The sequence below is a fragment of the Pseudochaenichthys georgianus genome, chromosome 10 (genome assembly GCF_902827115.2).
Source record: "Pseudochaenichthys georgianus chromosome 10, fPseGeo1.2, whole genome shotgun sequence".
Lineage (NCBI taxonomy): Eukaryota > Metazoa > Chordata > Actinopteri > Perciformes > Channichthyidae > Pseudochaenichthys > Pseudochaenichthys georgianus.
This window is the reverse complement of record NC_047512.1, coordinates 35379177-35391927: the sequence shown is the minus strand read 5'-3', so window position 1 is coordinate 35391927 and position 12751 is coordinate 35379177. Positions and strand designations below refer to the sequence as shown.

General features: G+C 40.5%; 1 protein-coding gene across 2 annotated transcripts in view; it reads right to left on the bottom strand.

The window, feature by feature from the left end:
• The window catches only part of polr1a (RNA polymerase I subunit A), a 105101-nt gene that overhangs the window by 11651 nt on the left and 80699 nt on the right, over positions 1–12751 (bottom strand). For both annotated transcript variants that reach the window (XM_034092922.1, XM_071204670.1), the window contains exons 26-32: positions 11541–11641; positions 10601–10800; positions 10105–10272; positions 8953–9088; positions 7997–8151; positions 5569–5698; positions 5335–5442 (exon numbers count right to left, since the gene is read on the bottom strand). In XM_034092922.1, coding sequence (XP_033948813.1) covers positions 5335–5442; positions 5569–5698; positions 7997–8151; positions 8953–9088; positions 10105–10272; positions 10601–10800; positions 11541–11641 — 998 coding nt within the window. The remainder of the gene's footprint in view (positions 1–5334; positions 5443–5568; positions 5699–7996; positions 8152–8952; positions 9089–10104; positions 10273–10600; positions 10801–11540; positions 11642–12751) is intronic.

The following is a 12751-nucleotide window of genomic DNA, read 5'->3' as shown; positions in this document are numbered from 1 at the left end:
CACATCCTTATGTAAACGGCAATTTATCGAGCTCAGAAAAATTATCGAGTCCATATTTATTTATCGTACGATAAGTCAATTTATCGATTATCGCGACAGGCCTACTCAGGGTAGGGCTGCTCGATTATGGCAAAAATCATAATCACGATTATTTTGGCCAATATCATATCAATATCATACTATCATGATTATTAAATACGATTATTCATTGACGTTGAAAACATCAATTTATTGAACTTTAGAAAAAAATAAAATAATAATTTGAACAGTATGTTTTTAACAGTGGATTACCCTGAACTTTAAGTATAATTCAACTGAAAAACCACATTCATAATTTTCTTCATTTGTATTCCATACGCACAAAATCTATTGCACATCCATCCCTTTGTTACTCTCCCCATGTTTTCTCCCTTTAATTGTGGGGTTGCTTGTGAGTTTTTTTTGTGTGCTGCGAGGGTCTAAGGACAGAGGGTGCCGTATGCTGTGCACACTGTAAAGCCCCCTAAGACAAATGCTTGATTTGCTATATTGGTGTATATGAAGAAAATTTGATTGAATTTGCTTAGACTTTTATTGTGGTTTAACAGCAAACAGTACTAAAACTACACAATAAGCTTTAAAGTAGTTGTTCTGAGCCTTTTATATTTGTTTGCCTCAATCTTGGATGAGACAAAGCAGTGAATACATTAGCAGTACACTAGGAAGAATATTTGTTTGTGATGTCACATTCAACGTGTATTTGCCTTATTTGTAAAGCAAGCGTCGCTCTGCCAAAGAAAGGTAACGTGGAGAGGCATTATCAGAGTGTTCACAAGGCATATGACAGCGACTTCCCTCCGAGTAGCGAGTTGAGAAAGAGAAAGGTGAGGGAACTTAAATCACAATTAGCTGGACAGCAGTCACTTTTCGTAAAGCCGACATCCACCGCAAAGGCAGCCACTGAAGCATCTCTATGAGTGAGTCACGCTATAATCAAACACAAAAAATCAAGACATTTTGCGATGGTTGGCTATTAGGGGTGTAACGGTATCCGTATTCGTCCCGTACCGTCACGGTTCAGACGTCACGGTTCGGCACATGCAGTCACACGGCGAATACGCCTTTTTTTACGAGTGGGAAAAAAGTCTGTCCTTCAGGGCAGCATCCACTACACTATTTATAATCCAGGGGGCGGTATTGCGCCTAAAAGCTGTTTGCCAGCCGCCCTTAAACAACAAATGAAGAACAAGAAGAAACACAACAACAAAACGAACTAAATACAAGAAGAAGAAAAGTTAGTATGGCGATTTCAGATAACACACAGGAGCTAGAACCCACCTGCTTCTTTTAAATCAGCTGTGTGGGAACATTTCGGGTTCCCTGTGGACTACAATAACGATGAAGTGTGCGAGTGGTGGATCCGACGAGGACGGTGTGTCGGCGTTGTTCGATAGCGGTGCGGTATGCTAATGGAAACACACGCCAAACATGCTAAATCATATCAGAAGGCATCACCCAGATGTTCCAATCACCGGAGCCCGGCAAAAGACAACAGCAGTTCAACAGCTTATCCCCCCTGTTTTTAAGAAGCCAATATAATAATCGTGGACATATTTTTCAAGCTCTGTGGTTGCCATTGTTTTCTCACTTGGAAAATGTATCCATTACAAAGGGGGGGGGGGGCTCGACGCTCGTGAACTGTCAACAGGAGGACGGGGGAGCCTCGCTGCGGGGAAGCAGTGTGTGGACCTGTCAGCGCAACTATTATATATATTTAAATTGCTATGCGCCCTTGAAACACTTTCTTATAATTTATTATGTAATATTTTCATTTTTCAAGACATTCTTTTTTAGTTTTACAGCTTGATGAAACCTTTTTGTCTAACATCAGCCATTATATATAATATGGCCATCTGAGTGTGCGTGTTACTGTTTGTGGTTTGTTTTTAACTGTGTAATACAGTTAATTATTCAAAATGTTAGAGTTCCTTATTTTTATACTGAAACTTGCACTACAGTTAAAAAATAAATAACAACAAACCTGGATTTATGCATTTGGGACTTTTTTTTGCTTTTTCTTGTTGTACCGAACTCGTACCGAACCGTGACCCCCAAACCGAGGTACGTACCGGACCATGAATTCTGTGAACCGTTACAACCCTACTAACCATACCATCGTGCAGAAAAGAACATGAATCTACTCATGGTGTAGACCAGGGGCGCCCAACCTTTTTTGAACCGAGAGCTACTTTTAAAGTTGCCAGTCTGCCGAGATCTACCAGTCCAAATAGAGAGGCGTAGCCATTACTGACAGCCTACTACCAGGTAAATACACACTTCTACTTTTATAAAACTGACCTTCGTAGGATGAATACTTCAGAAAATACTGCAGATCCTTTATCTTACCTCTTTCTAATCTACACACATACAAGTATTTAACTGAAGTTACACAACAGTGTTGTTGATACAGAGTTGGAGTTTATTCACACTTCACATACTACAGTGGATAATGTTTTCAAGAAACATTGAACAGTGCTGCCACTTGTGACACAGGAAAAAAAGAAAACACTCTGAACCCTTTCTTTGCCATTATATAAAAATAGTGTTGCTACAAAAGTATAAATGAGGCATACTAATAAGACAACTCAGATCTGAAGCTACACAGGAATCTGCTGAAAGACAAAATGAATAGAATCAAACCCTTTTTTGTTGCATTTTAGTAGAGTATAAAAACAAATGCCTTTAAAATAGGATGCAAGCAACACTAGTTTCTTAACCTGAATTGATAATAGACTATAATCAATTTAAGTTTGCATTCTTATACCGTTTTGTACAATAATTATAATGAATAAGTTCAAACAAACTAAAACTTACAGCTGATTAATAACGGTATCTAACTTGAGTTTTTATTATATCAAAAACTGTGGGCCATCTAAGCTAATTTACAGATGGCCCTGAGCCCAATAGAGATTGCCCTGAAAAATGTGCGCGGACTAAATGACGCACGCAGGGTTTGGGGGGCCTCCCCCGAGAACATTTATATTTTTGCAGGTCTTAGATGCTGTCTGGTGCATTCTCTAGACTGAATTATAAGATGAACCACCACAATATTATATTGTACAATTTCAATTTTATTCTTCATTTCACTTGTTTGTTTGTTCTTGTTTGTGTTTGCTCACTTGCATGCCCTGCATAGCTATAAGAAATACTTAAGTTGTTGGTCAAGACACTTTCCATCTGATGAAGGCAAATGCCTTCCCAGATGTAAAAAAGTAGAAAACATTACATTCAGTTATAACTGCCAAAACAAACATTATTTACACTATTATGGCCCCTGTTAAAAATGTTTGTAATGTTATCTACTGTAAGTTGGTCGAACGAATGCCTCCTCATCCAGAAGCTGACCGAGCAGACCCGAGCAGCAGTCGAGAGGAGCCGAGCGCATCCGCGAAGCACACAAAATGGTGACGACAGAGTTCCCGTTAGCCAGCAAATCTAAATCTCTTCCGTCAAAAATAATTTCCCTTTAGCGCAATACCGCTTCAGTTGCGCCACTTATGTGACAGACAAGAAGAGTATGAGACAGACAAGAATAGTCAATTCTAATGTCGAACACTTAATGTGGAGAAAGAGATGTCCTGTATGGGTTGATTGTGCGTTGATCTGTTGGTAATGCCTCAGGGTTCCGGTGGGCATGTAAACAAATGCATAATGCTGCGCTATACTTTGTGGCCTCACCCGGTTGCATAGCGACGCTTATTGTTTCGGTGTCTTTTAATAAGCAGGTAGTCATATCATTAGCTAGAACTAGCTGGATCTGATCGATATGGACATAAACGCGAGTGAAGTCTAATCTGACGGGAGAGAGAGAGAGATCAGCTGCTGCTGACGAGTCGACACGCAGCTCTGCATGATCACATGCAGCAGTGAGCCGACAAAACACACACTTCAGGTTAGAATATCACACGTCGCTATTTTAATGACCTCTCAAACTACCTAAACTAGTTATAGATATGTTTAGTTTTACTGTCGGGTCACTCATTACTGGATCCGCGAGCTGCATGATACTGGCATAATAGATTGCCCGATCGGGCAACCAGCAGGTGAGGCTTCATTGCCCGAGCTAAATACTAGATGGCCCCGGGCCATCGGGCAGTCGTTAATGTCGAGCCCTGGGACATTAACGATAAAACTGAATATTGTTGTTCTATTTTTAGACACATCTCGCGATCGACTGGGAATCTTCCTGCGATCGACCGGTCGATCGCGATCCACTGGTTGGGCACCCCTGGTGTAGACGCTCATGCTCACTCATTCACAGGTGTGGTTTGGTATAAACGAAATAGTTCCAAGATCATACTGCTCACAACAAGCTCTGTGGAGTATGCTGAGTAAAGGGGAATGATTTCTTGAACCACACATTACTACTCAAATGTCATTTGTGGCGCAAAATGTGAAGCACCATCTAGTTCCATTATATTAGAGAGAAGGCAAACATCCCTAAAGCAAATATCTTCAACACTAGATTGAAAAATATTAGTAAGGACGGAAAGTATATGTTTCAAGCTTTTAGGGTGAACATGTAAACAATTAAATCTGCTAAAAGTAAGCAAGCTTAGCTTACTTAGGTTAGCATTTAGCTCAAAGCAACACTGTGTACAGTGCAGCCTCACAGAGTCAGAAGCATGGCTGTGTAACTTGTCTTGTTAAACCTTTATGATGAAATAATGGAATGCAGGGGTTGGATGAGCACCAACATGAGTGGAATCCGGGAACAGAGCAAACAAAGCCTGAATAGACACACTCCAGGATGACTAACAGGATTCTGAAACCATTCCTAAATGTGTGCTTTACGCAGCGTCCACACGGTGGCGTGCGTTGAAGCTTGCCGGTGGGCGTGTCTGAAGCTCGACCAACAACCAATCACATGAATCCCCCGCCCCGGACACACAAGCACGCGGTTGATTGGCTAGAGCTTGTACTGGCATATGATTTGATTGGCTGACGCTTCCGTCGAAGCTTCAAAAGTTGAACATTGCTCAACTATTGAAGCGAGTAACGCGAAGCGAGCAAAGCAAAGCTCCCACAATGCAGTTCGGCAAAGCGTGACGTCACCCCATTCAAAGTGAATGGGCAGAAGCGTTGAAGCTTCAACGCACGCCACCGTGTGGACGGGCTGTTAGTTGAGCGGCGTTATTTCTAGTGTTAACTTGGTATACTTGATGCTTTCGCAAACCTTTGTTCAGACATGTCTAAAGTAAAAGAGATTAATTTCAGAGCTTTGTATTTCCAAGTGGTGCAGCTTTAACACACCCTAGAATGGGTCTGAGTATTGTATTTGATCTGTCTTCATACCTCCTCTTGCTGTTTGTCTTTCCGTTTGGCGTCCGATGCGTCGGCGTCTCCTTCGTTGGCCTGGTCGTCAACAATCTCTTGCTCCTCTTCTACCTCCGCGTCGTCTAGCTGATTTCAACATGATGAAATAACTTCCGATTTTATTTTGGTATTTAAGAGATGCTTTGATTCAAATATGAGTGACAACAGTAAATCTAAAAACCATATAGGGAGCACTCAAATAATAAAACAGACCCCTGCGTTGTCAGCGGTGCCCTCTGCATCGTTGTCCTTATCTCGGAGAGTGGCCTTCCTTGTTTCCACGGCGATGGAGGCAAGCTTGGCGCTGCGCTTCTTAATGGCTTCCAGCAGGAGACGGAAAAACCTGGTAGGAAAAAACAAAGGAGCAAAGTGAAGAAAATAAAAAAAGAGGTTAATAATTTAGCTGTGTATTGGCAACAATGTGGCGACACGATTCATCTGATGAAACAGGGGGTTATCTGGAGATTCTTTTATGGAATTTTAGGAAAAATTATAATAAAAAAAGTGTATAACCTGTTAACAGTGTAATAATATTAACTTCTTTAAATTCTTAAAGGTTCCATGTCATGGCCATTTCTACTGATCATAATTCCATTGTTGAGGTCTACTAGAATATATTTACATTGTTCAATGTTCCAAACTCACATTGGTTTCTCATACAGCATCTCTGTATAGTATGTGTATTCACTCTGTCCTACACGGCTTGTTGGAGCCCCTGCCCCCGCCTCCCTATGAGCCCACTGTGCTCTGATTGGTCAGCTCGTAGGCCTGTCGCGATAATCGATAAATTGACTTATTGTACGATAAATAAAAATGGACTCGATAACTTTTCTGAGCTCGATAAATTGCCGTTTACATAAGGATGTGACCAGCATTTTAGCTAGGAGCGCTGTGGCTGCCGGCCACGTGCGCTGTGAGGGGCGGGGCTGACACACAGCCAGGTCAGGACACTCTGCGTGCACGTGCAGCAGCCAAATTAATAAAATAACAACAAGCAGGAGACAACGTGTGACTTACTCGCGGGGAATTTAAAGTGAAATGGAATTGGTTACAAAACCTAACTACACATCTCGATTCTCCGGTGTTGGAGTATTTTGGATTCAAGCCTTCAATGAGCCGGGCGGTGTGTCGTCTTTGTTTAAAAAAGGTAGCGACAAAAGCAGGCAATACCACGCATTTTAAACTACACCTAAAACACAACCACCCCATTCCGTTTTCCCAGCGAAGAGCAAACACGGCAGCTGGAGATGGAGAGCCCCCACCTTCCCGACAGTTTACAATCAAAGATGCATTTGCCCGACAATGCAAACATGTTGGTGTTCCTTGATCGAAATCTTTGAAATACAGATTTGGATATGGCCTGTTGAGGCATCTGGGTCTTTGTATGGACAGTGGACTGAACACTTGACTGTTGTTTTAAGGAGTTTTTTTTTGCTTGTGAGACAATGTGTGCTCATATTTATTTATATATATATATATATATATATATATATAGATATAGATAGATAGAGAGAGAGATAGAGAGCTCTGTTTTCCAGCCTGAGTCTATTTAATGTATTGTTTTGGTTGCGTGTGATTTAATTAATTTATTATAATTTAATTACTTTGTTTTATTTATTATATATAATTTATATATTTTAATATTATTTCACATTTCATTTGCGATGTTTAATGTTCAATAAAAAGTTATGTTTGAAAGGATGTACTTGTATTATTATATATTATCATTATGTCAGTGGTCTAAAATAGTCTTACAACAGTGCCGACAATATTATCGTTTATTGCAATAATTTCCAGGAAAAATTATCGTCCAACAAAATTAATTATCGTGACAGGCCTATCAGCTGCCCACTCTGTTCTGATTAGTCAACCACCGTTACAGCGGCACATCAGTGATTATGTGTTAAAATGGCGTTAGCAACCATAAAATGACACCAGCAATGACAAACAGATGAGAATGGGTCTGGGTGCCGTGTTGGCGGGACGTTGCGGGGCTCGCTGCTGTGAGGAGCGGACAGTGTGAGCTGTATTACTGGTGTCGTTTCCTGGTTGCTGCGTGGGGTCTGCGAGACAGCGAGACACCGCAAAACTCACCATGGACGCGGGAAGGGGTTGGTGCTGAGGGGGCTGCAGCACCCCCATCTGCGAGGCTCCACTAGCATTTGTGCGTGTGTGTGCTGAGAGCAGGTTGCCTGTGATAGCTAGCAGCACAAGTAGCATAATGCAAGGGGGGTCAGCCCTGCATCAATACATGGAAACATGCTGGCATTAGCTAAAACAGTGCCAAAAAAGGGCAAGCACTTTCATTAAATTCAGTTTGGTTAGTAGTTTTTATAACATATAAGATAGTTTGTTAACCTGATGAGAATTACTTAACTGTACTGAAGGTTAAAATGTTGGTGGAAGGGGACTTCTGACCTCCAATAGTAATATCCAACATCTCAGCACTAGTTTTTGTGTCTAAAATCTCAATTTAAACCTAGATACAGTACAGTGCTTAAGAAAATTGGTAAGCATATCACAACTCATTTTACCACCATTATCAAGTGTAACAGTACTTTCTTTATGTTTATATCAGGTTAAATCTTACTGGATTATTTTACAGGAAAATTCAACGGCCCTCACACATACAAATACACACCTATTTTCCATGAAGTACAGGATCTGGTGTGGTGTGAGCAGCTTATCTTCACAGTAGCGGTCAGGAGGCAGAAAGTTGAAGGTGACTTTGAAAGTCCGCAGTTTGAGGTGATCTTCAATCCGCAGCGTCTCCACCACATCCACCTTCTGCAGCACCTACACACACCCACACCCACACACCCCACACCCACACCCACACCCACACACCCCCACACACACCCCCACACACACACACACACACACACACACACACACACACACACACACACACACACACACCACACACACACACACACACACACACACACACACACACACACACACACACACACACACACACACACACACACACACACACACACACACACACACACACACACAGTTGGACATCTCCAAACACATTTGTATTTGCAATTATTAAACTATACGTCTAACTACAGAAGTAAAATTAGAATAATAATAAACAACTGGCAGAATATACAGTTTTCAGCTTTTCGGAATAAGGAGATTTGACATTTTCTTAAATAGACACTTTTGTTCTTTGAGAAACCGGGATCAGATTTCCTAAAATGTTATAGCCGATAAAATAAAAAATGTATCCAGAAAACAATGGGCAGATTTATGGGTAATGAAAAAAAGAGTTGCAGGCCTGTTCAAAAAACGATATATGCAAACAAAGTGAAAAAATACAAGGAAATAAAAGATACACAAAGGGAAGAAACATGAAGAAATGCCAAAAAAAAGGATTAAAAACAATCATAGACCAAATGATTAATCAAAAAAAGAATGGGCAGGTTTATGGTTAATGAAAATAATAGGGACGGCTCAGGAAGTATTTCAATATAACGGAAGAAAAAACATCAAAAGAACCCAAAGATAACATTAGTCTAGCAAAAGAGATAATGGAATATGAACATAATAACAGAGGAGAGTAAACAGAAGAGAAGGGACCCTTACCTCAGCCAGGCAGACTCTGGTGAGTTTCTTGCGCAGCGTCTTGGCTCTCTTCAAGGCTCTCTTGGTGTTTAGCACAGGAACTCTCATCATGGGAGTCTTAATGTTGGAGCTGGCCACCATCAGGATCTCCCTCAGTCTGCGAGACAAACAGAGACACAGGGTGGGGGTGAGACATGGAGGAACAGTGGGGAAGGCTGGGGCAGATGAAGCAGGGATGAGTAAGTAGACAATGTTTTTTTAGGAAAGGTATTTTGTTTAATAACACTAAAACAGTCATCAATTGCCAATTGAAGATGTCCAAACTTTTTTTTATTTAAAGTGGTGAAGGAGCGAGTCCTAAAACCCTGAAATTAGTAAGCATTTGAGCACTTGTCTTGAAGTCAAAGGTTTTTGTGAGTTTGTGTTTATATCTCTGAAATAAGGTCTAATGTCTGACACGGTGAAGAGATTTTCATGTTTTATTCCTCAACATAAAATACATCAGTAATGACCTCACTGGGGAAAGTCTGAAGCTGTGAATGTGTCAAAGGAGTGACGAAATGAGACTGCTAAACATCATCATGCCGAACAATAGCCAGCTTAAGTGTGACAGCTGTAAAATGAGCAACCATGCGACCGTGATGTAGTTTGTTTATAGCCTAGCGTTAGCTTTTTACATCTGGTGATTGCATTTGCGCTTCAACTATTATAAAAGTGGTGTTAATATGTGGAGATGAACCTGTGTCGTACTCAATCCCATTGCTTTTTGTCGATGGAACCAGTGCGATGCTAACTTCCGCGACGGTAAACAAAAAACGTAATTACTCCACCACTCTATTAATACACAGCTCAGTTGAAAGCTCGACTCTGATTGGCCAATCTTTAAATTCATCATTCTGTTCTTTTTTTGATAGCATGCAGCTGCTAAGAACGCTCTTATCAAGGGACAATACACAGTAATATCGATCCGCAGAAAGAAGTCCGGTCAATTTAATGTCCGCAGAAGAAGACACACAGGAAGTAAACACTAACAGGAACCAGTATGGGCTCTGCCGTTTTTTTAAAGACTGATTAATAGAACCTGTTCTTTTGGCTATAATAACTGGCTCACTGCAAATTATCCCTTATACAGTATATAAAGTGATTAATGAGTTAGGCGTAAAGGCGACGTACCGAGGGATTCCCAGAGTCACGTTCATCTCTCCTCTGCCGGCAAAGTGGAAGGTGTTGAGGGTCATCTGGGTGGAGGGCTCCCCTATAGACTGAGCTGCAAGCAGACCCACTGCTTCACCCGGGTCACACAGCGAGCGCTGCCACTTGTAGTGCAGCAGCTGACGGAGGCTGAACACAGAGTGAAAGAGAGGCATGAAGCTTCATTTACCTTACAAATAGACAAAACAGGTGAAAAATGAAAGAAAGAAGAAATCCCCCAAAAGCCGGATAAGTCCCCTTAAAGCTTCACAAACAATACCTTGACATTTTAAACGTGTTTGTAGTCACATCAAACAAAACAGGATCCTTTGCTTAGGACCAGAATGACACACTTCAAGAAAATATTTAACATCCATCACCCTTGCATATTTGGCTCATGATTAAAAAGGTAAGGATTTCTTGGTTTCATGAAGTTGTACTACAGTTTTGCCAAATTTAAAACCCTCACATTCAGTACCTGTTTGTGTCGATGCTGTCCTGTTTTCGCCTTCCTTCGCTCTGCAGGTATTTCTCTGTGATGCTGTGGAAGTTTTCAGAGACCGATCCGAAGCAGATGTCGGGCCGTAACTGGCCCAGAGAGGGCTCGGGGCAGCGGGAGGACTTCCTGCTGTACTTGGATCTGCTGGAATCATCCAGAGCCTGCCACTGCTGTATGAGCTGCACAGCAGGGAGCGGAGCGGAACAGTTTGGTTGGACAAGGTTACCATGATGCATCCATTGTGTACTGAGCAATGGTGCAAAGTAATGTAGATGTATTCAACTATTGTACTTAAGTGCAATTTTGAGGTACTTGTACTTTATCTGAGTATTTCCATTTGTTGCTACTTTTAACTTCTACCCCACTACAATTCAGAGGTAAATTGTGTACTTTTACTCCACTACATGTATTTAACACCTTTAGTTACAGATTTTGATGAATGATGTGAAGTATAATCAAGTGTTAAATCAGACTTTAGTCCCACCTGGAGTAAATTCACAAGCTACCCTGCAGTATACAAAGTCATTCAAACTAGCTGCACCTTTACCAGCTTTGAGAACACTTTAATGATCAATCATTATACAACACATCATATATATTATTGTGAAATGGACCAATCTGCATAATGATTAGTTTTACTTTTGGTACTTTACCTATATTTTGATGCTAATACTTTTCTACTTTTACTTGAGTAACATTTTTGAATTGAATTTGAATTGACTTTTACTTGTAACAGAGTATTCCTACACTCTGGTACTTCTACTAGTATTTAAAACAAGAGTACTTCTTCCACCTCTGGTACTGAGGCTGTGGGGAATGTAGTAACTACATTTCTAAGAAGCCACCAGATAACCATTATGGCTCCTACATGAACAGAGTGAAGCACTAGAACTGGCAGATCTTTTGTGTAATTTAGCACCTGTAGTATAGAAGCCTTTCGGCCGCAGACATCTGGTTCTCCTCCTTGTTCCGTCTGCTCCAGATGGGCCAACTTCTTTTGAGAATACAGCAGGAATGCTCCTGCCACACATTCAAATACAGATACACAAATATAACATGACAGCAGTGATGGACAGAAACTAAGTACATTATTGTACTTAAGTACACATTTGAGGTCTAGAAGTACTTAAGTACAGTACTTGAGGAGGCTGCTCATGCTACTTCTACTTCACTACTATTTAAAAAGGGAAATATGTTGTTTTACTCCACTACATTCAGTTGATAACTTTCACAGATTCAGATAAACAAAACAAAATGTGATCACAATGAATTTACCATGTATTTCTTTGGTGATAAATAAATCAATCGTAGTATGAAACATTACTAAAGTAAAATAAACAAGTACTTGCGTCCACCTCTGAAAAAAGCATTAATCATATAGTTTTATACATAACTGTATATGAGAAAGCATCAATAACTATAATCCGATGATAAAACATGCTACTATTTTTGGTATTTTGATTTGATGCTAATACTGTTGTACTAGAATTAAGTAAAGCTTTGAAAGCAGGATGTGAAGTACATTGTTGTAAACCACATTTTGTGAAATTAGAAAAATAACTGAGTACTTTCTCCCCCCATGGTAAAAAAAACTAAGCCTGATTAGTTTGGTGTTTTGCTATTAACATCTCCACAGCCAGAGTCTACAGATGTAGCACTCTAGAATGGACTCCACCCAGCGGATCCCAGTGCCTGGGATTTTAAAGGCGTCCCACTATTTCCTGAGAGGGTCGTTGCCAGATTTCCCCAATTTGTTCAATTTCAGGATTTAACCATGAGATGGTAGGGGTTGTAACGGTTCACAGAAGTCACGGTTCGTTCGTACCTCGGTTTGGGGTCACGGTTCGGTACGGTTTTCGGTACTACACAAGGAAAAGTAAAAAAAAGTCCCAAATGCATATTTTTTTTGCTGTTATTTATTTAACAGTAGTGCCAAGTTTTGTTATGAAAATAAGGAACTCTAACATTTGGAATCATTAACTGTATTACACAGTTAAAAACAAACCACAAACAGTAACACGCACACTCAGATGGCCATATTATTTATAATGGCTGATGTCAAACTAAAAGGTTAAATCAAGCAGTACAACTAAAAGAATGTCTTGAAAATATTAAAATAAATAATAAGAA